Source organism: Syngnathus floridae, chromosome 10 (assembly GCF_059516105.1).
Source record: "Syngnathus floridae isolate MCC-2025c chromosome 10, RoL_Sflo_1.0, whole genome shotgun sequence".
Taxonomy (NCBI): domain Eukaryota; kingdom Metazoa; phylum Chordata; class Actinopteri; order Syngnathiformes; family Syngnathidae; genus Syngnathus; species Syngnathus floridae.
Window position 1 is genome coordinate 11,351,518 of NC_142422.1, and position 22,582 is coordinate 11,374,099.

The 22,582-nt window shown below is 45.3% G+C and overlaps 1 protein-coding gene across 4 annotated transcripts in view; it reads left to right on the forward strand.

Moving 5' to 3' along the window:
- The first annotated feature begins 4,444 nt into the window (after positions 1-4,444).
- grin2db (glutamate receptor, ionotropic, N-methyl D-aspartate 2D, b) overlaps positions 4,445-22,582 on the forward strand; it is a 44,723-nt gene continuing 26,585 nt past the window's right edge. Inside the window, exons 1-5 of one of the 4 annotated variants that reach the window (XM_088386648.1) lie at positions 4,445-5,006; positions 8,815-8,928; positions 17,059-17,397; positions 17,664-17,870; positions 19,481-19,747. In XM_088386648.1, the coding sequence (XP_088242774.1) occupies positions 17,110-17,397; positions 17,664-17,870; positions 19,481-19,747 (762 nt within the window). In that variant the 5' untranslated portion in view covers positions 4,445-5,006; positions 8,815-8,928; positions 17,059-17,109. Of the gene's footprint in view, positions 5,007-5,344; positions 5,652-6,235; positions 6,762-8,814; positions 8,929-17,058; positions 17,398-17,663; positions 17,871-19,480; positions 19,748-22,582 lie in introns of those variants that run through there. The other 3 variants (XM_088386647.1, XM_088386646.1, XM_088386649.1) reach the window with 3 other exon arrangements.

The following is a 22,582-nucleotide window of genomic DNA, read 5'->3' on the forward strand; positions in this document are numbered from 1 at the left end:
ATGGCAGCGCAGTAAATGAGGGCACATGGAGTTCCATAATTAAAATGCGCAACTTTCAGGAATTGCATTTGTGTGGTGTGTGTTGTGAGTTCCGCTGCTATACTGCAGGATGTGGGTCACAATGGTAATCAAGGGGGAAATATTACGCACACTGTAATAGCTTCATCAACCGATGGCAGGCTTGTTCTTGTACAGTTGCTCATTTCATTTTTAACACTAAGTAATGCCTATCTTTGGACACTTTTGGACCATTTTCACTTATTTTGTCTTGTATTTTCAGCGTGTTGGATTGCATTGCATTTTTAGGTATAAGCCATCCTAGTGCAAGATTGCCTGTATTTGCTGGTTGCTAAGCGAAGTGACCCAGTAGGAAGTAGCCTGATACCGTTTTTCTCCAGTTTTGATGTGAAAAAGGCTGTGACTTGGCAATATGACGTTTTATCGTCTATGTCAGATTTTTACTTTATGTTGAGGACTTTGAATGCAGTGGTGAATTTTGATCTCTGGGACACCATAACATTTTCCTCCGTTTGTGGTGCACTGCGCTGTATTAAGTGCAGTGTGAAAAGGCCTTTAAACCACAACAATGTTTTGTGCATATTGTTATTTTGTGTTTGAAAAGTTTATTGAAAAAAAGTTTTTTAAATTGTCTCTTTGTAGTGCCGATTTTTACTTACTCTGGGTAGGTCTGGAACACATGGGCGATAAGCAGGAGTTCACTGTAAGCCATAATAAAACCTCCTTGGTCCAAATTTTATCTGCTCAGAATAGAAAAGGACAACGGTGTCCAGCCTGGAATGTTAAGTGCGTGCCTCTGTGTGCACACTGTGTATATTTATTTTTATATTTTTAGGGGGGTGAGTATGTTTGGGAGAGTGATAGAGAGATAGAGACAGAGCGAGACTTACTGTTTGGTTGTTTGCTCAGAGCTAAACAGATGCGTAAATAGAGATAGGGGAGTCCAGCCGCATCAGATTAGACCAAACACCAACATTCTCAACTCACACGAGCGCAAACGACGCACAGCTAGACACTAAAATGGGCACAATTGGCAGGAGGCAAACAGGCACCGGCAAAATGTGTCTCAGTCACACATACCGAGTTTTTTTTATTAACCAGAACGGGAAAACAGCGCAGCGTGTAAAAATAAATAAATAAATAAAATGAATAAATAAAAAAAAAAAAGGAACCCAGAGGGTGGATTGCTTTGTGACCAACACACACACACCGGCATAAAAAACAGTGACGACACATACCGTCTTCACATGCTCCACGACGCCTTTGGTTGCCTTTCCAATATCTCTGTGAGCCCAAGGCAAAGAGGAGGTGGCAGAAGACATTAAAAGAGGGCGAGTGTGATGATGACGAATGCAAATGAAGACGAATGCGTGCGGCAAACTGATAACAAGCAAAATATGCAAAGTACCGTCGCCATTTCACCTTGTCGTCATAACAAAGTTGGGGCGCCTGATCTCTGTTGGGCCTATTAAGTGACAGCGGACATATCACCGAAGCAGGTCCCTTATCACGGGCTGTGTGGTCCGAGAACACACGGTGCGTGTCTTTCCATGCCATCTGGAGCCCAATCAGCTTGATTAGCCCACGTGCTAACCCTTAGCGCCATATGGGCAGTGTGCTAAAAGTGCCTGGAACAGCAGAGTCACAAGCGGCCATTTATATTCGGAATTGTGTGTCAGCGCACAGACTTTATCCACATTCCATCACGGAGAAAAAAAAAGCTTTTAATCAATTAATTAATCAACTGGAATGTTATTTCTTAGCAAGATGTTGAGAGCAACAGCATGCTTTTTTTCACCTCTATTTTTTTTTACTTCTGCTCTTTCCCTCTGTGCTGTCTCTCCATCTTAAATCAACCGGCCGAGACGGAGGCTAGGTTCTTTCTCTTCAAGGTTTCTTCGAAGTTTATTCCTTCACAGTGGCTGCTCGTGTAGGGCTCCGTTGTTTTCTCTTCGTACATATATATTAGGGTTGTAAACTGATTTGAATTGGAAAAACAGTTTTGATTTGAGCGCATTGAATCGGACTGATCCACTTGAAACTTGAATCATATCGCATGCCATGTGTCAAGATGTGGAATTAACCCACTTGGGAAACGTCTTGTAATTTCACTTTTTGCCACGAGATAATCCATTTGTATTAGAATTCTGTGTCAAGAATTATAAGTGATCTAATCAATGTCTAAAGTGCCTTGAAATAATTCTTTGGTGAATGGTCAGCGTATAAATGAAATGAACTTGATTTGAGTTGACTAACAAGAACCGACGACCACAGTGAGAAGGACGGTGAGTCAGTACAAGGTGAGGTCGTCTTCCTTCGCAACTTTCGCAGACATTTGCTCATCATTCCCATTTGTGGTGGGACGAGGTGTCCTTGCCATGAGCAAAGTTACAAATCAAGTGCAACATGAAGGCGTGTTTGCGACACGACTCGGATGGCCGTCCGTCGGCCACTTTCAACCGACGGTTACGCTTTGACTCAGCGGTGAACAACAGACCGCTTGGCACTGTGGGCGGGCGATGGAAGAAACACTCGTTTCTGTATGTTTTATTCATTGTTGTTATGATTTCGCTCAATTACTTCACCGCAATGGAGCAAATAAATAATGCAATTTTGATTTGAAGAAGTGCCGATGCCTGCTGCAAAGCATAGCAAAGAATCACTCCCTGCCTGCGTTTACTGGAGAAAGACTACTCCATCTTTCCGTCTTCTGTACCGCTTTGTCCCCATGGGGGTCGTGGGCATGCTGGAGCCTAGCCTATGGGATGTGTGAGGAAACTGGAGTTCCCGGGAAAAACCCACGCAGGCACAGGGAGAACACACAGGGAGGGCCGGAGGTGGAATTGAACGTGTAACCTCTGAACTGTGAGGCAGATGTGCTAATCAGTGCTCCACCGTGCCGCCCCGGAAAGACTATACTGAATATGGAAATATATTTTTGGTGGGACGGTTGTATCTTGTGCATTGTGAAAACAAAGCAGAAATTGGATAAATTAAAAAATTATAGGTGGAATTTCATGGGTAAAAAGTATATTTAAAAGTACATTTTGAGTGTACTGTAAGTACTATATATTCAAAAGTGTATTGAGTTTTATGATGGATTTTGTTTATTGATTTGTATATTCTATGCCTATATGTTGTGACTGTATTATATAACATTCTGTTTTTGTAAATATGTCAGTCAGAATATTACGGGGGAAAATGTCAAATGAATTAGAATAAAGTAAAAACCAAAAAACGTATAAATATGAAGATTGCCAAATACTGAACAAGCATTTAGACTGACTGTCACCATCTCATCAAGATTCATTTTTGCATGTGCACAAACACTACAAAACATTTGATTTGAGCAGAAAGAAATAACGAGACCCTGAGAGTTGAATACATAATTATTATGATTATGATTAGCAAGTCTTAATTTTCCAAGGCAACAATGTTGAAGTTTTATAAATTATGATATTAAGTAAATATTAAAAGAATGAACGCAAGTCTTCATTTTCCAAGGCAATAATGCTGAACTTTTATAAATTACGATATTCGGTAAATATTAAACATAATATTAAAAGAATGAAAGCAGTGTAAAGTGAAAGACAATGCAATTGTGCTTTGGGATTTATTTCCCAAACACATATATTACGAGTCCCAATACTATTACCCCAAAAAATAACTGAACAAAAGCTGCAGTTTTACAAGAGAATAAACTTTTCCGTTTATGAGTACAAAGAATATTGCAAGATCAAAGTTGCAGTTTTACAAGAAAAAGTTAATGTTTTTAATGAGAAAAACAATATCCAATGTTCCAAGTAAATGCAGTCCTAATTTTCAAGAGTGGCGATAACGAGAGAAAAACGTTGACGTTTTACAAGGGTAATGCCATAATTTTACAAGATCCAGTATTAGGAGAAAACAGTTCCTAAAATATTGAGAGCATGAATGTTTGAAGCCTACAAGAAATCGACTCAGTGTTTGAGGGTGTGTATACTTATGCAATTATATTTATTTTTTCTGCTGTTTTATTTTTACTTCTGCAGTTTATCAGGCAAATTAATACTAGAACATTTTTTTGAAATGATTCCTCGGTCTCATTTTATATAGCCCAGAAATTTTGAACAGGGGTGTGTAGACTTTTAATATCCACCATACACAGTGCTACCCGCTTGTGGAGCCACATAGTTTCGTGCTGTGCCTCGCTTTTGCTTGGGGAAGCAGAACAGGGTGATAAGGATGGCAAGGAAGGAGATGGATGAATGGATGAGGAAGGAGGAGGCAGAGTGGGAGGGGTTAATGCAGAAGAGCTCAGTGGAGGAGGAGGGAGGTGGGGGCACAATAAGAAGGCTGAGTGGTTCTAGTAAATATTTATATTGCATTATGATACGAGCAAGAGCGAAAGAGCGGGAGAGGAGAGGCAGTGAAAGAGGAAGGGGGGCGTGCTGCTGGTGGGGGTGCTTGGATAGAGCCTCCATCCCTTTATTAATTTTATTCCGCTCCGCTAAGTTTAGCATTCAACACGTGTCGCCAGTGATGGAGGGAGGGGGGAGAGAGAAGGAGAGAGAGAGAGGTTGACGGTTGCTAGGCGACGGGGCGCATATACTGAATTTTAACCAAAGAACAGGCAAAGAGGGAGAGAGAGAGTGTGTGAGAGTGGGGGGGAGCGAGAGAGAGCGAGGGAGAGAACGAAAGAGGGAGGACGAGAGAGAGTGAGGGAGAGAGAGAGAGAGAGGGGGAGAGAGATCGGTGGATACATGTCGAACATATATGTATGTTTTGAGAGATATTTTCCCGGCGTCTCTCTGCGTGTGCGTGCGTGTGTGAGAATGTGTGTGTGTGAGTGAGTGTGTGTGAGGAGCCCGGGGGGGGTGGGGGGGGGACACACGCGCGCGCTCACACACACACACACACGCACGCAAAAACGGATACCTCAAAACGGAAGGATGTGAAAAAGGATGGAGGGACGCAGGGAAAGAGGGGGGAAAGGCTGGTGAAAAACAGTAAGTGCATTTCTTTTCCTCATCTTCACATAGATCCGATTAATTGCCTGACGCTCGGGAAAGAAGGAGTCTCGTTGACACCGGGGAGGACGTGGACGGCGCGTGGGAGGGGGGGCGGGTGTCGGCATGTTGGGTGGCCGGGGGGTGCTGAGGTGCAAGCGGCTGGCGCACCGGAGCTTTGACCCTTCTGTCATTGGTGCGCCTGCAAACTCACCAGCCGCATGTTGCACCTCACGCACGCAGGCACGCACACCGGCATTCCGTCGAGTCATGACTACAAAAATCTTTTGCGGAGGGGGTCGAGGGGAGGGGGTGGGGGGGTGCGAGATGAGAGGGATTTGTCTGCAAGGAATTTCATTCTAGTGAGTTTTCGCTTTGTTGTTAAGTCTTACAAGAGCGGCGCGCCGCCGCACCGCTGCAGATGCACGATGATATCGGCCGATGCTCATTTTCTCCCTGCCTGCACGCAGCTCACCGTTTGTGTGTGCGTGTGTAGATGTGTGTGTGTGCGCGCGTGTGTGTGCCGCATCATTGCCCGCTTCGTCCCCATGATGTTGGCGGGATATTTGGGCGTGAGGGTTGGCGAAACACCGCCGTGGCAGTTTTGCCGCCGAGGAATGGGACTTCTAACACTCTGGCTCTCAGGTCAGGCAGATGCGGCAGCTCATTTTGGGGGGTTTGGTTCTGGCGCTGCGTTTGGAGTTGGGATCACACACGGCAACTTTTGTTTCCGCCTTGCGGTACGTCACTTGAGGTGAATAACAAACCACCGCTATCATCGGCATCATCAGCATGAGCCGCTGTTGTGGCCTGCGAGGTCTACTGAGACCACCGAGGCTAAAGTTCTACTCGCTGACCGCAAGGAAGCACCCTGAGAGTTGTTTTATTATTAATTATTTTGTTGTTCACATTTGCTGCAGTAATTGGGAGAGCAAATAGGAGCCCGTGTAATTGCCTCCACCGGAAGGAATGTGTGGTTTGCGTGTTGTGGCCCACCCCTCGGTGGTTTGCCAACGAGATGATATCCATTTCAATCAGCTCCTTTGCACCCACAGGTGACCGAGCGCGCTCGTGATCCGCACGCAGGCGCGCCACTGCAGCAGTGTGCCGCAAAGTGGCGCTTTGGCTGCGGGGCTGCCTCAGCTCACACGACCACGCCGTCCGTCCACGTTATAGTTAGCCAGAGAGACAAACCAACGTGAGTTGTGGAAGCCTTGCATGGCAGATGGGATGGGGGAGGCTGCAGGTGTGGACGCTGGGATGACGAGAGGTGAAGGGAAGGCATGGCGGAGTCTGGGGGAGAGATTTGTAATGGCAGCGCGACAGAGGGAGCCTAGTGGGAATTCACGATGAGGGCCATAACGAGGAAAGTTGAGTAGTTACGAGGATCATAATGTCGGAAAAAGTGGTCGTACTGTGCAGTGTTTTAAGTACTTCCCTCATTTGACTGTTGGAAGGTAAATTAGGCACTGGGTAACAGCAGATCATGAAGTTGATTAATAAATATTTCATAAATGATAGGTAATAAATATGTTTTTTCTCTTCGAGTTTGAAATGTCCAACTGCATATGAATGCACCTCATGTTTCACACACATCGCCAGACATCAACGCTAACACTCTTGTTAGCAGCTAGCTGCTAACGCCCAAGTGACAAGGCCAACCGAAATGTCGAAAATGACAAGTCAAGCTAGCCGTCACTCCACTAGGCGAGCCAAACTCAAAATTGAAAGCCTAATGAGGTCTCAATTTATCTGGTAAGTTTTTTATTTTGAAGTTAGCCTTTACGTCATCACAATGTTACGTTATACGTTTGCTGCTTCCTTGGCATGACTAAATGACAGTGCAGATGCTAAATAAACTGTTAGTGGTGGCAGAAAAAATAGAACTGACAACTATTTAGGATACTTTTGTCGAAGGCTTTTCAAAATGATTTCAATGAGGAACCTGTGGATTTATGTGCTCATCTGAAGCCATCATTTATACGGATTGACAATCTCAATGGCCCTCACCAAAACTGCTGCGTGACAAAAATGAGTTTGGCACCTGTGCTTTAAAATTAGCATCAGGGATGTGCAATTAATCGAAAGTCAATTATAATTACCATTACCACACTCCGCAATTACAAAATTGGTATAATCGTAAAAAAACAGCAGCCTTAATTATTGTTATTATTACTATTTTTTTATTATTTGCTCTTGCTATTTCTTTCTTTCGTTCACGTTCCGTAAAGCGAAACAGAATCAACATTTGGATGTATTTGTTTTCTTCCAAGCCCATTTGCTTCATCAGCCCCTCTTTCATTGATTCATTGACTTTTGCAGAAAAAGCCTCCAAGCTAAGGCACCCCCCCTTCCCCACATTGCACATTCCTTTCCTTTTCTCTTCCCATCCTCCTGTTTCCATCTGCCTCAATTCTTTCCGTCCCCTTCCATCATCATCCTGTAACTGCTGACTTCCTGTGCTCCCCCCCCAAACCCTGACCCCCCCATCCGTCATCTGTGTGATGTAACTTCTCCCCTCAAAGGGTGATCTTCATAACACCCCCCATTAAGGTAAAGCTCATTAGCATACAACATCAATTAGCCTTTAACGAGATCAGAGCTTGCTGCTTTTGTGCGATTACAGTACAACAGGTAGAGCCCCGCCCCCAATTCAAGTGTTCGTCTCAGTTGCGTTGATGAAGCGGTTACATATTCACTTTGTTGCGAAGCACTGTTTGACAGCCATCGCAGATCTTATCAGAACATGAAACGGGCCTGCTATCGCTTGCTAGCGCTTCAGTTGGATTGGCTCAAACGGAGCAAACGCGCCACAGATGCCAAACGCCATTTTTTTATTATTATTACAAACCTCAGTTCAATCCCCCGGCCACGATTATAGCAACGATTATTTTTTTAGGACTAAAAAGAATGACACTTTTGAAAAAGATGGTGGCTTGCGTTTATGGCAAGTGGTTTAATAATATGATGTCGTGTTTTGTTATGATGATCCTTTGATTTGCTGACAATGCTGAGCTCCTGCTCTAAAATAATATGTTAGCAATTGGGCGGTGTTTTCCAGTTTCCTCACTTGTCCCATTCGGCGATGGCGTAATTATTTTCATTTGATTTTATTTGCGGTGCTTGACAAGTTTATTTAACCATCTGTCTTTTCCGGTTTGTGTGTGAGCCAATCCAGAATCATGAAGTACTATGAAGCAAACTCTGGTCATTTCAGCCAGCTCGCAGCATTTTTGCCTTTTGGGTGTAAATCCTTGTTTATGTGGACGAGCAGTGTTCTACCGCTAAGCTAGCTATGGCTACGCTGAGGCTGGCTAGCTAGCGTTCTTTGTCGCCGTGTGTGATGGAGTGACTCAGAGGCTGGCAGCAACTTATACAAACAATTAAATTTATATTTACGGCCACAAAAAGAAAAAACAATATATATATGACGCCAGTCTTTGTTGACTGATCCAAACCAGTAAAGTTGCAGAGTATTAATAACCATCACAATGGCTAATCAAGTGAATTGGTTCCTATATGTACGTCATAGCCCGCCGCGTCCTCGTAGTTTGCTTCCTTCTTCAAGCCCCATTGCTTCGATTGATTTTTCTTCTTAGCGAGCCAAGTTAATTAGTCGTAATGGAGCAAACTCACGTGAATGAAAACATGTACAGTAAGAAGCCGCCGCAATGTGTGTGCAAGATCAGCAAAGTTAGCATCAAAGTAGCAGCTGTCACGTGACGGCAACATTAACGTGGCAAAACAATCTTGAGTGTGATTCCATTTTGGAATGAACTCTCTCTTCTCTGTTTTTCTTTCCACTCAGCGTTGGCCATCATCATTCTCCAGCTCAGCGGCATCTCCAGGCCATCCTCCATGACGGCATCTCAACCTTCATCACCATCACCCATCCCTCTCCCCATCCCAACTAAATTCATAAGTGCGCTTCCTAAGGCCATCTTCTTGGTTTGCTCCTCAATTTTCTGTTAAAATATTAATTGCGCTGCAAATTTCTCATCGCGTTTGCTTCTTTATTAGGTTCTCCTCTTTGAGATGCCACCGATGAACATTTGTAGCTCGTGGATGACAATATGAAGGAGTGTCACAAAAGTGGATCTCAAAATTAGTTCACATGCCAGGTTTTTGTGACTTGAGGAAATGAGACCAAGATGAATCCTTTCAAATCTCTTTCCGCCATTAATGAAAGAGAGGGAAGTGGAAATAATCATGTGAGATGATATGGAAACTCTTTTATGTTCAGAATTAACCAATCACATCCAAACTCTTTTCGACCAAGAGTCAGCGCCATCCACATTATTTCTGTTTATTTTTACGTCCCCTCTCAAATCTTACATTAATGTTGAGAAAAGTTTTGGAATGACATCATAGCAGAAAATTTCAGAACTGAATTCTTTTTGGCAGTTCTGCTCATTCTAATCTGTTTTGCTACAATGCACAACACTAATTCCAAATGTATTCATTACGTTCCAAACGTTGTTTATTGTGAATGTAGCATTTTAAGGCGGGTGGGTTTCGAACTGTGAATCCAAATGGCTCAGACTCAACTGAGTCAGTACGTTGCAAGATTACACTTGCGAAGCGATTTGCCGATTCAAATCTACAGGCGGGACATGTTGTGATGCCAAATCCAGATGGTGATTATCTGATCGTTATGATACCAAAAAAAGGGGGGCTCCCTAGGGTTAGCCCTCCGTTTTTTTCCCAGCCTCGGGCTCACGACGGCACCGGACGAAAAGCTGAGCCAAAACTCGTTCAAACGTTTAAAGAATGACAGGGAGTCATGTCATGAGCAGGTGGAGATGGAGACAGACAGACAGAGAGGAGGAGGAGGAGGAGGAGGGCAGGTTGGCAGGGAGACAGAGTGACACACACACACACACGCACACACACACACACACACACCGGCAGAGCAAAGGTGTAGAAACACGCAGGCATGTTTAGCATCTCGCGGCGTTTTGCAGCAGCGTGGGGCAGTCCGTCACTGTGATTGATGCGTCCGGAAACGACAGTGTAAGTGGTGATTAAAAAGAGGAAACGGGGAAGGGTTGGGGGGCGTCAGGGTGGGGGCATTTATTAAAGTACGTCAACCCGTGTCAACCGGGGGGCCCCTGGTGTCAAGACTCCCGAGAACCTTGGTGTCGAAAATGAATCCGAGGGCGGGCGGCGTTCCCACGCAGCTTTCCCACCGAAGTGACTCTACCGAATGAACCCGGTGCAAAGTTGCCTTATTCCCTTATAGTTTAAAAATAGCTCTCCAGGCAGAATGGTAAATTTCTGCCAGCGCAGGTGGAGCCCGTGCAGCTTTTACTCTCTTTGAGCGGATGCAACTTGAATGACAACAAATGAAGACCGCTTGATGTTTCTTACATTTGTTTGAGTGAAATTGTTAATAGCAGCAGGTTCTGCTAACACGCCTGCTGGTTGTTGGCATGATGAAGAATGAGCTACAATGCGCTTTCAATGCAGGTAGTCTGACTCGTGAGTTGCTTCCAGTTCTGTTATTCTTTGTTTTTTGCCCAAATGAAAAGCTGATTTGGTCTTTTCAAAGGTGATTCGGATCTTCTTGAGCTTCTCATTTATACAAACAATGCAAGTTTGGGATGCTTCTTATTGACAAGTGGCGATTGATTCTTTTTTTGTTTTATTGATTCTTTGTTTGTTTTTACAGCTTCAAAGTGTTGGCTAACTTTAAATAATTTTACTTTTTTTTTTTTAATTAGGGAGTTACTTTCAGTCCTGCTGCAGTTAAGCAGAGTTAATCCGATTTTTACTTGCTGGACTGAGGTCATGCAGGGTACGCCGAGGTCCCCCATGACATCACCCGTGACATCACGCCAGTCCAAGTGTTCCTGCCAAACACAATTCAAGAGGTTCCACTGTGTTGACCGTCTCAAATGCTTTTGAGAATTGAGACACAGGTCAGTGCATACGATTTCCATTGAACGGTGACGGCAAGTAACTGGAAGATGAATTGCCGCCACTGGACGCTCAGTGTGACAAAGATTAAATCAGCAAATCACATTTTTTCTTTTTTTTTTTTTTTTTACACCTCTGCTTTAAGATTCACAAAAGTGGAAAACATGAAGATATGTTTGTGCAAGCAGCCTTGAATTAAAGACAATATAAAATCTTTACGGTTTCCTCACTGCAGATAGCGATTAGTCTGTCCCCACGGCAGTTTATTAGAATAACGCAAACAGTTTATTAGCATAGCGCTATCAGTTTCAGTTATTCCCCTCACTAACCTCTCGCCAGCTCACACGGATCCCCACAAAACACAATCAACACTTTGGCTGCGCACCTCTGCTGTTTCATTTTTTTTCCCCCAGCAGATGCATTAAGCTTTATGGCACAGGCTGAGGAAAGTGTTTCTAACACCTTTAGCTCACGTGCGGGCGGCGCTTTAATGTCGCTCCAACTCGACATTGCTATGCGGCTACGGATTTGATGCTGACTTGCCATTTAGCTCCAGAATTTGGTTGGATTTTGCTTGTGCGCTTGACACGGATTGGTTGCGCCTGCACGTGAGCTTGCACAAAATCCCGATAGTCATCACTTCAGTTTTTTTGCACCTCTTATTTATCCCCACAATCAGATTATAAGTCATTACTATGCATAGCCAGTTTGCGTAGCCAGTTTTTTTTCCCTTTTTTTTCGTTAAAACACGTTTCGCCTTACAGGTCTTGCGGTGTCGGCTACTTTTCATCGTGCTCTTTTAATTAGGGACTGATTTAGATGTAGTAAGGTGATCCCGGTGTCTGGTCAATCAATGAGAGAATTAATGGAAGCGCTGGCGCAAGCAGAGTGGAGCAACAATGTGGCTCGTACGAGGGACTGGCAAAATAATCCATTTATTGTTATTGTGAAAAAATGGAGTGTAGTCAGTGGCGTAAAGTGATTCTGATTAAGTGTCCACCAAACGCCACGCGACAAACAAAAGTGCATTTTTTTAAAATTTGTTTTTTTTACAAATCCCCCAAATCTTTCAAAAAATGCTGATAAAGAATCATTATTTGTTCCTTAGATGGGTGCAAATCTGGAAAAGAAATTCTGAAAAAATCTGAAAATACCCAATTATCTGGGCATTTGGTAGGCAGTGCCCCCACGAGCCCCCCTTTTGCTCCGCCAATATGCCATGCGGGATTATGTCGCCTCACAATGGCAAGTCTGAATTTTTTTACACAATAACAAGTAAAAACATTTTAGGTCACATACATTTGCGTAAATGGATCGACGTAATGCTTCAGTGCGAAAGCAATTTGTCAGACACGATGCCATTTCTGCCGATTAAATCGCTTAGTCAGCTCGTTAATGATTGCACCACTCACGGCTCTCACAACCTTTGAGAAAGAGTTTAGTTGTTTTGGTTTGCCTTTTGTGAGCTATTGAAAGATTTTTGCTTGCCACATGTTCCGTCAAACATCACAATGTTTTGCAACATACTGCAACTCGCTATTTACTAGTGCGGCAATTCTGAATGAATGAAACTCTCCCGTGTGTTCTGTCAGGAGAAGTCCTGACACGACGTCCCCACACAGCCGCCTCTCCATCTGACCTTTCTTATTTTTATGTCTGAACACTCATGAGAGTAGTAAACCATTTGTAGATGTGTTTTCTCATCTCACGGGCAAATAAAAAGGGAGTCCATAAGTTAGTTTAGTCCGAGTCCAAAAAATGAACACTCGAATTCAAAATCCGAGATGACTCAAAGCTCAAAATCAGTTTCCAGTGACCGCATGGAAATGGAAGGGACTTGAAATGTCAAAATAAAATGACGTCAAGCAGGCACACCGGAGTGGAATGTCAAGGTGATTGTTCCCGTTTGTACTGGAAAAAGGTTATTAAACACCAAAAGGACAAACCAAATCCACCTGCTGGAGTTTTTGTTTTTTCACGTCAGTCTCTCTTTAGAGTACATGTCAAACTCAAGGTCCAGGGGCCAGATACGGCCCGCCACATCATTTGATTTGGCCCGCGAAGACAAATTGTGCATCAAATTCATGTGTCATTACTAAAATTGCAATTTGTCTTCACTTTTCATAATATCTTTTTTTTTAATATTGACCAGTCTTTACTCGTCTGATTTGAAAACGAGTTATTTGTCAGTTTGTTTTGTAATTTTTACTGTATATAATATGAGGTGCTCTTACATTTATTTGGGTTGACAGTCATAATGGGCCTCCGAAAGAAGCTATGACTACAATGCGGCCCGCGAAAAAAATGACTTTGACTCCCCTGCTTTAGAGGGTGAAAGAAAGAAAAAAATCCCACCTTTAAGGGGATAATAGCAAAGAGCCTTCCTGTCTGAATATTTGAGTGCCTTTGAATGGGCGCGTGTATAATTACAATAGATTGTATTTGAGTTTTAAATCAGCCACCCGCTCAACTCTAACTGCTCCATATAAGAAAAAAAAAAATCACACATTCATGAAAGCATCAAGTGCTGATGGAGTTATCAGCCCATGGCAAGTTCCCCCTCCCTCATGAATATTTGTATCTGCAAGCACCTGGCAGCAAAGAGCCTTGATAGACAACTTGTGAAATTTGATAACGTCTTTATGGAGGGAAAGGAAGATAACAGAAGCTAACAGGCAGCGCTTTACAGGCGTGGTATATATGCTAGACGCTATCAATTTGGATTTGGACTCTACCTTTACTCTACTCTTCACAAGCAATACTTGTTGGCGATGTTATCGAATTTGACTCAGTGTGAAAACTGCCACCTGCCGGCACAGTTGTTTTTTTTTATCCCCCCTCAACCGGCTAGACAATCCTAGCTAACTTGCGCCGCTCCAACCATATCGTTTTGCAGTTATTCAGTCAGCGTACACGACTGAAAACCGTAAGGGAATAAGTTTGCTTGCACAAATGTCATATTTGCTTTTGTTACTTTGCCAAGGGTCTGTTGAACACGTTCAGAAAGATGACGCGTAACATTTTTCCCTGTCAAGTGACTTGAATTCATACCGTGATCTGAATCAGAGGCCATCTCAGCCAGCCTTATTGTATGCATGCTGCTGCTCTGATCACTCCCTAGCAGATCTTTGACATGACGTGGATCAAAGAGGGAAGAAAGGCAGCGGGTGGCGGGGGGGGGGGAGTGTAAGTGAAGACATGGAGAGCAAAGAACACGGCTAGTGGAGCTCAACATGCTGCAGAAGGATGGAAGGGGAAGCGTGAAGTGGGGAGTTGCACACCAGTGTGTGCGCGTGTGTGTGGATCCCCTCGTGTCACTGTGAGCGTGTGAGCAGGACATAGAGCGAGTGGATCTATTGCGACACAGAACACACTCCAGTTGCTGCGATTGAAGTATTGAAGTATGTGCCAATTAACACGAGGCGCATTGAGCTCCAGCTGCACTCTTCTCTTCTTTCCTAAGCTCACCAACAATTCCATCTCTCCCTCGCATATCTCGTGTAGTCGTCGTTTTGAGCGCCAAAGCTGTGGAGGAAGAAATTACTGTCGAGTTGAAGAAAAGACCAAAGGGAGAACATTGCGAGGCTTTACCTCAAACAAGAAAACGAGAATCAATTTGTCATTGTCGTGCGACTCGTTCAAACGATTCAACAGGTTTGTGCGATGCCACAAACTTGTTTTGAACGACGCCTCTCGCCCGTTGAGACCACGTTGCAACATCTAATTAAAATAATGCTAAACCGGAAGGTTACGTTAACCGCCATTTGCCAAGAGGATGTTTGTTATCCTGTTTATGTTTCATAATAGGGAGGCGGAGGGGAAATGTGAACATTTGGATTGCAATAAAAGATTCATTGGAGGCATCGCTCAATGAGTAAATGCAGTTTGGAGACCGGTAACAGAACCCGTTAAACCTGTAAGTCTTAATAACAGTCAACATATGTTTACATTATATGGAAAAAAAATGTTCTGGGTAAAAAAACCATTCAGTTGGTTTTTATGTGGTGCAAGTTGGGCCCCTTCTCCTAAATGTACTGCTGGTGATACATATTTTATTATTTTTTTGTTCGATTCCCTATTAAACATCCCACGAGAACCCGTTGCCAGAAGACATGGACTGTGCTGTCTTCACACTTCCAACAGGGCCGACGTGGGCGCACATCGGCGTCCCCCGAGAATGAAATACCGCGACGAGCCCCAACACTTAACGACCCGCGGCTTGCTACAGTCGCCAATATATCTCCTTCAAATTATACGACGTACCATATTTCTGCTGCTGTTCTTCCCGCCGTTGCTGCTACATCCTCCAGCGTACTAAAAAAAAAAACCTACAAATGTCTGTTTTTTTTCTTTCCTTCGTTATCACATTTCCCCCATTCTCGCATCTCCGCACACCTCTATTTTTTTCTTACTCGCCTCACTCGAGGCGCCTCACTCCAGACACGCACGCACACACACACACACACACACACACACACACACACACACACACACACACACAGTCCCGTCACTCAAAATATCAGTTGTGTATTTATTTAGGCGGAACACGTAGACGCCGCCCTCGGTAATCAATCGCCTTTTTTCATGCGTCTCACCTCACATTTGGTCCCGTTGCCATGCCTCATTTTTTTTTTTTGTTCTCTCCTCTCCTCAAGCGCATCCTTGCTCCAATACGGGGTCAGATGAGCCATATTTTACCCATTTTCTCATTTTGCGCTTCCCACCTGAAAGACCGACGAGGGTCAAGGAACCATCAGAGCGCAGCGAGGAGAAAGGGTCGGAGTCAGATGAAGATGGAGGGAGAATCGTAGAGAGGACGAAGGCCCTGAAAATGGAGGCAGGCTGAGGGAGGGAGACTGGCTTTTAGGGGGACGGCGGGAATTGGGAAAGTGGGAAGAAAATGGAGGCAGGGCAGTTGGCGTGGCGAGAAAATTGAAAAGGATGCGATGCGTTTTTGAACCCCGTTATCTCCCGGGTGGTGATTAGCGCGCCGCTACCGTTTAGCGGCTCTGCGGGCAGTCGGTGGCCACGCATTCGTCTTGTGTGCACATCCCAACGTGCACGCTTGCAGCTGTGAGGGTGCCTCTGCTGATCTTAATTGTTGTTATCATTCATGCAGCACAATAACCACCTCCGCCTCCATCCTTGCCTCCGCCTGCCATTAGCGCGCTCGTCCTGCTTCCCTCGAAAGGCCCGATACTATTTTCCCTCCTCATATTGTTCCTTCGTAGCCTGCTACCGAAATAGCAACAATTTCAGCGTTTTGCCTTTCTTCGCCTTTCCTTCCCCTATATGCCGTCCGTATTCCTCGTCACGTTTGCTTCGGTGGCACGTTGTGAATTTGTTAGCTTGACTTTCAGTAGTAGAAATGAATCCGATTTATTCTGCCCTTTACTAGGACCGCTATCAAATTACAATTGTGGACAACTATGCCGTGTGCATAATCTGGAGCAGTTCAGAATGTACAGTGACTGAGCCGAATCGAATCGTAATCCCACCGAATCGAATCGTTCCACTCGACAATTGAATCGTCCTTGAATCGCATCGAGATAAACGTTTGGAATCATCTTATTGGAGTGACGCTGCAGCCGTTTTGTTGGTTTAAAATATTTTCAAAGTCTTCTGTTAGTGTTTGAACGTTGTTGTGAGTGTTCTTGTAGTAATAGGAGTAAACTACTTTGATTTTTCCTCATTCCTTCTGAATGTCGTTAGCTGTTGTGTTTGCAAATGCTTTTAGGTGTCATGTCTTTGCTTGAGTTGCGTTGGATATGAAAAGTAGTCTTGAAATGCAGCTGCCTTTCTTTATTAATTTAAGAATGTAAATGAGTACAATTTCATAGAACAAATACTAGAATGCAGAGTGTGAATGTAGGTCGCTGCTGTTACGAATGTTTTGGAAAACTGGTCCTGACTGCTCACCGCTGCTTTGCTAGCATTTTGGTCAATCTCACCTGTCTGATCACTTCCCCTCTCCTCTTGTCTGTTTTTCTCCCGCCAACCTTCTTCTCGTCTAATTCTTTTACTCTATTGATCTCGTTTAATGTCCTCTCTGGTGGATATTGGAGGAAAAAGCATTTTGGACTAACTTAATCTCTCTTGTTTCTTCTTCTCCGCCGCCGACTCTCTCTTTCAGGCACCCTCTCTTTGTGCCGTACGTGTCTGCCTCCCCCCTCGGCGGGTTGCCATGGTGGCCATACCGACTCTCTCTCTCCTCCTGGTGCTGGCGGAGTGGAGAGGCCCGGCGGACGCCTCCCCGCATCTGCTGCTGCGGCCCAGCCCGCGGGAGCGCGAGGCGGGGGCAATGATGAACTTCAACATCGCCGTCATCCACGCTGGCGCAACCGTGCAAGCCGAGGCGGCCCTGGCCGGGCCGGCGGGACGGGCGCTGTACCCCGGCTTCGGCCGGGTGTACGGCTCCCTGGGGGAGAGCGTGGTCACCCAGTGGGGCTCCGCCAACGTCATCTGGCTACAGGTTGGAGAACGTCGCTCCGCTCATTCGGGATGACAATGAGCGGCCATTGTTGGCGACCATTCATTAACCCAGATGAATGGGAGCGCGGCGCCGCACCGCTTTTCAGAACGAGCCGCTCGGCTCTTTGACAAAAATCCCGTATTGTTCACCTCATGCATAGTACACGCGCCCTCCATATCTGTAACACAAAGTCAAGGCGCACCGATATCGTCCGCTAACGCTTTTTGTCTGTGTTCGCCCATCACTTCCTCCCCTTCATCCTCAAGGTGAACGACAGCAGCCCTAAGACGGTGCTGTCCCAGCTGTGTGAGCTGCTGGCTGCGCGGCCCCTACAGGGTCTGGTCTATGAAGAGGAGAGGCCCCCGCGCACGGCCTGGGGTCCGCTGGCCCCCATGCTGGAGTTTGTGTCGGCGCAAACGGGACTGCCCATAGTGGCTGTAGGAGGGGGAGCGGGGCTGGGGAGGATGCCACAGGTAGGAGGAGGGGGGGTGGGGATTGGGTTTGGGGTATGTGTGGGGGAGGGAGGAGGGGGGGGGGTCGCTCGCAGTGCAGGCAAGTATAAACCGTGTCTGTTGTCAATTGAGGCGCCGTGGCTTGACAATCCAAATAACAACAGAAGGGGACAGCGGCTTACGTAACCACGGCTACCGGGAATGTCACAATATTGCGTATGTGCTCGCTCGCTGAAGACGACAAAGCGTTTTGGGGCGTGCGCTCGAAGCTGAAGGTCAGCCTCGCTGCAACTCGCCAGCGTTTGGTCTGTAAATGGCACCAACTGGGCCGTCTGCGATGTTCCGGGTGGGAGGAAGGCATCGAGCGGACGTGACTGGATGTGTGCGCTGAAAATCTTCGCGCTGATGGGTCATTTGCTTCTCACCAATCACAAGTAACAAAGAGTGAGAGAAAGGCCGATGGCAAGTCGTTTGAGCACGTCTTCAATATTCTGGTCTTTGTCTTCTTCACTGGATTGGACAGAGTGACATCGTAAAGTTGCTCTTGGTGCCGTCACTCTGAAGTGAACGACGTGCGCCCGCTCCAGATTGGGAGCCAGCTGGTTGTTTTTCGCTTGTCTTTTTTTCTGGTTTAAAGTCGCATGTGATCGGTCAAGATGTATTGTGGCATCTGTGTTTCGGTGCCAAGCAGAAGGGAGAAGGAAGTAGGAGGTTTAAGACGAGCAGCACACAAACTGAAACGAGGGAAAAACAAAAACATCGAGAGCTGTGCTACAAAACATTGAGTGTTAAATAATGATAATCGAAGATAATCGGCATTCAGACATATAGTACTTCAGGGAGAGGGGGCAAGATAGAAAAAAATAATTAAACGTGCTATTGTGTCCAATGTACAGTGGTAAGAAAAAAAAAAATCATTTTAGCCGTTTTTTTAGTTTTTTAAATAACTTGACGACTAATTGGTAATCTGTATTTTTTTCTGCCAAAAATTGTCAGCTGCCTCAAAAAGTCCATATCAGCAAAGCCCTAGTCGTTTGTTTATATTTTACAGTGTATTTTTAGTAGCAGTGTATATAAAAGATTAAACCAATATAATTTGGCCATGAATTAAATGACGCTACCCAAAAATCGAGAGCCAAAATTCCTATCGATGTCGTTCATGAGCCTTAAGCCGGATATCAAGGACATCTCGTAAATGCTCAAACGACTTTCCTTTGTGGCCTGCATGTGCGCTTTGCCAGTGAATTAAATTGCAGCACTTTTGATGAACTTCCTTGAAAGCTGCACTGTAGACTACGCCCCCCCACCCCCCCACCCCTCCCCCTCCTTGCCGCCAACATACTTTTTTTAGAAACACTCCCATCTGGACTTCACGGGCATGTGCACGACAATCCAAGATGTTTTAGCCCTGCAGCTGCACCGGCTCCATTAAAACTTCAAGCTTTGCGACGCCTCGGCGTTGTGCATAAATAAACCCCTTCAGTCTCGAGACGAAACGCTTTCAAGTGATATCCCGGCGCATCGCGGCCGTGTTTTAGCCACAGTTTTACACCAGGCGAGGACTTTTTGCTTACTTTTGAAAGTTGTTGTTTTTTTTTAACCAAGTCTGCTGCTGTCTTCCTTCAAATCAGGAATCGGGTTCCATCTTTCTCCAGTTCAGCTCCTCCACGGCCCTCCAACTGGAGGTCATATTTGAGGTGTTGGAGGAATACGACTGGACCGCCTTCTCCGTGGTGTCCACACGTCATCACGGTTACCAGGAGTTCCTGTCAGTGGTGGAGGGCCTGACGGACGGCTCGTTCATCGGCTGGGAGAAGAAGAGCGTGGTCGTCCTGAACGTGACAGATGACCCCGGCGGGGCGCGCACGCGCAGGCTGCTGAAGGAGAACGAGGCGCAGGTGAGACAGGGGGGAGCGAGGGGGGGAAATGGGGGAGGAAAGGGGAGGAAGTGCAGCGACTGTCACTGAAAGGGGGGGGGCCCCCTCGGTGGCAGGCGGCCTCCCGGCTTTTTCCTTCCTTCTTGGTCTCTCCCTCGGTCCCTTAGCGTGGCGCTCTCTCTCTCTCTCTCCCCCCTCTCTCCTCTATCCCTCTGTTCTGCTCTCCCCTCATCATCCGACACATTCACAGTTCAACGGCGCAACAAAAGCCATAAGTCGCTCTGACGGATTTCTCGACGCTTTGCAGCACGAGGCGCTCCATCAAAAATTATAGTGTACACACTGCTCAAGATTTAACACGCTGGTTGTTGCCTTGTTCCCGGTTTGAAGCTACGTGATTGGCGAGAAGGGGGTGGGGAGTTGAAATTCAAACAATAATAGAGTTGGAATGGGATGTTTGAAAAGTAATGCAAAATTCTGTCGGAAAAACTTCAAGACAGTAATTGTAATCCTTGCCCTGAGAGATACAAGATTGTGATTTGAGATTGGGATGCCCGTACATAAAACCACAGAGGGATTTTCTTTTTCATCTGCATATCGCACAAGTTACTTAATTCCCTGATCTTTATCAATTTTTCTTATTATTATGCAGAAAGTTGGAGGTGTACTGTTTGACATTTGCCACACTTTTGATAATACTGGGATCTTCAAAGTTTCTCTTTCTCCTAAAAGTAGAATGTGTGATAAAATGAGGATTGATAAAGATGCCCAAAAAAATCTTTAATCTATTTTAATCCAATCTATTTTAATTTTATTCAATCTATAATCATTTTATTTATTTTAATATAATTTAATCTAATCTAATCTATTTTAATCAATTTTAGTCTATTTTAATCTATTTTAATATAATCTGTTTTTATTTTATTTGATCTATAATCATTTTAATCTATTTTACTATAATCTAAAATATTTTAATCTAATCTAATCCATGGTAATGGCTGGACATAGTTGGAACCCTGGCCAAGTACTAGAAATAGCGCATGTGCCATGCTACTCTTCTGGAATGCATACGTTGATGAAATTGAGCATTATGCATGTGAATGAAGGACCTTCTTTTATTTATTTATTTCAGTGTCGCCTGCCCACCGCAACGCGCATGTTGGTGGAAAACAGCCCAATTGTAAACGTAATTTCGTGTTTAATGCATCGTTTGATTTCCTAATCAATTCTCCGGAGATCATGTGGAGCTTAAACAGATGCGACATCATTCGACTTTTCAAAATATTTATACAGTCGAGATGATGGGCTCTTTGCTGAAAAGAAAAGTGCGGTGAAAAGTAACATTGGCAACACCATGAGGCTCAACTCTAACCTTGACCGGACAGACTCGCACTTTTTGTCTCGCACCTCGTACAGCCGTCCAGACCGCCTTGTTCTTCTCTGAGCTCCCATTTCTCAACTTGGGCCTCCATTCATCCTCCTTAAACTCCCTCTTTGACCTCACGCTACTCCTACTTGAAATTACACCTGCACCTCTTCTACCTCCCCGTGTGCAGGAAACAAGATTGCATGCCCCTCTCCCACAGCCATTCTTTATTACGCCGGCCTGGTCCGCCGTCCCTCTGTGTCAGGGTCTCAATGTCATGGCTAATGTCCCGGCATGTGTGTGTTTGTGAAGGGCACGTGTTGGGTATTTCCAAGGCCGCACTTTGCTCGTATCGGCGTTAATATAACACGCCGCCTGCGGCTCGCTGCCGACTTGCATCTTTTCTTTGCGATGTCCTCCAGCTAACAACCGCTTGTGATCGTTTAGTGATGCCGTGTGAGTTTGCGTTACACGCTGGCCCCTCACCGCTGCCGCCGCTTCCCGCCGCATGCTTTTTATGCTAATGTCCATGCCCCGGTCTCGGGATCAATTTTTACTTGAATGGCTCATGATTTATCTTTTGTTCCATTCCTCTCGCAGCTTCCGCCTCGTCGGTTTTTCCCTGGCGCCTCCATTTTCCGTGTGTGTGTGTTTAGAACACAGCTTGTGCCCCTTCCCCTCCTCGTTCGGTTTCCCCTTCTGTATTTGAGCGTCGATTCCGCCGTCACTCTCATCCCCTGTTTAATTCGCCGGAGGTTTATTGGCATGCAGGCATGATTGTTTTGCCAAGCAAGCCATTACAGTTGATAATTCAATGAAGGCGCCGTTCTCAAAATGTGCTTTCAGTCTCTCTCTCTCTCTCCCCTTCGAACCCTTTACAGATCCCCTTTGGTCAATTTCCACCCTCCTACTGTCCAGCCCTCGAGTTCCTGTGCTTTTGCTGATTATTTTTTTTCCACCACTCTTGTCTTCTCATTAATGGCATTCTCAACATCATCTCACTGTTTCTCTCTTCAGGCTGCAATTTGACCAAAGCGTGTCATTTTTTCTTTTCTTTCCCACAATCCTTCTCCCCGTTTTCATTGTCACAGGAATGAATCTCAGATGAGTCGATTCCATTCATTCATTTGCTTTCTGAGTCGTTTATTTTTCGGACTACGAGGCTCACCTGGCGCGAGGTGGATTTTTGAGAAGTGCGTCCTATAGTCGGAAAAATACGACAATGCACCTGCTTGAGTCTTATCGCATCACTTTACCGCTGTCTCTCTTCCTGTTCTCACCTTTGTTATCTCTCAATATGGCCTTGCCTATCTAAGCTCCTCCTCCCCTCCCGTTCAGGTGCACCTCTGCTCCAGCTCTATCTTTCTCCCTTACCTCTCCAACCCTGTCTCTCTCCATGTCTCCCCTGTCCCCTCCTTATCTCACTAGCTGGTATGTGTGTGTATGTGTGTGTGTCCGCCCTCCTCACCGCTCCCTCCCCCCGCTTTCCG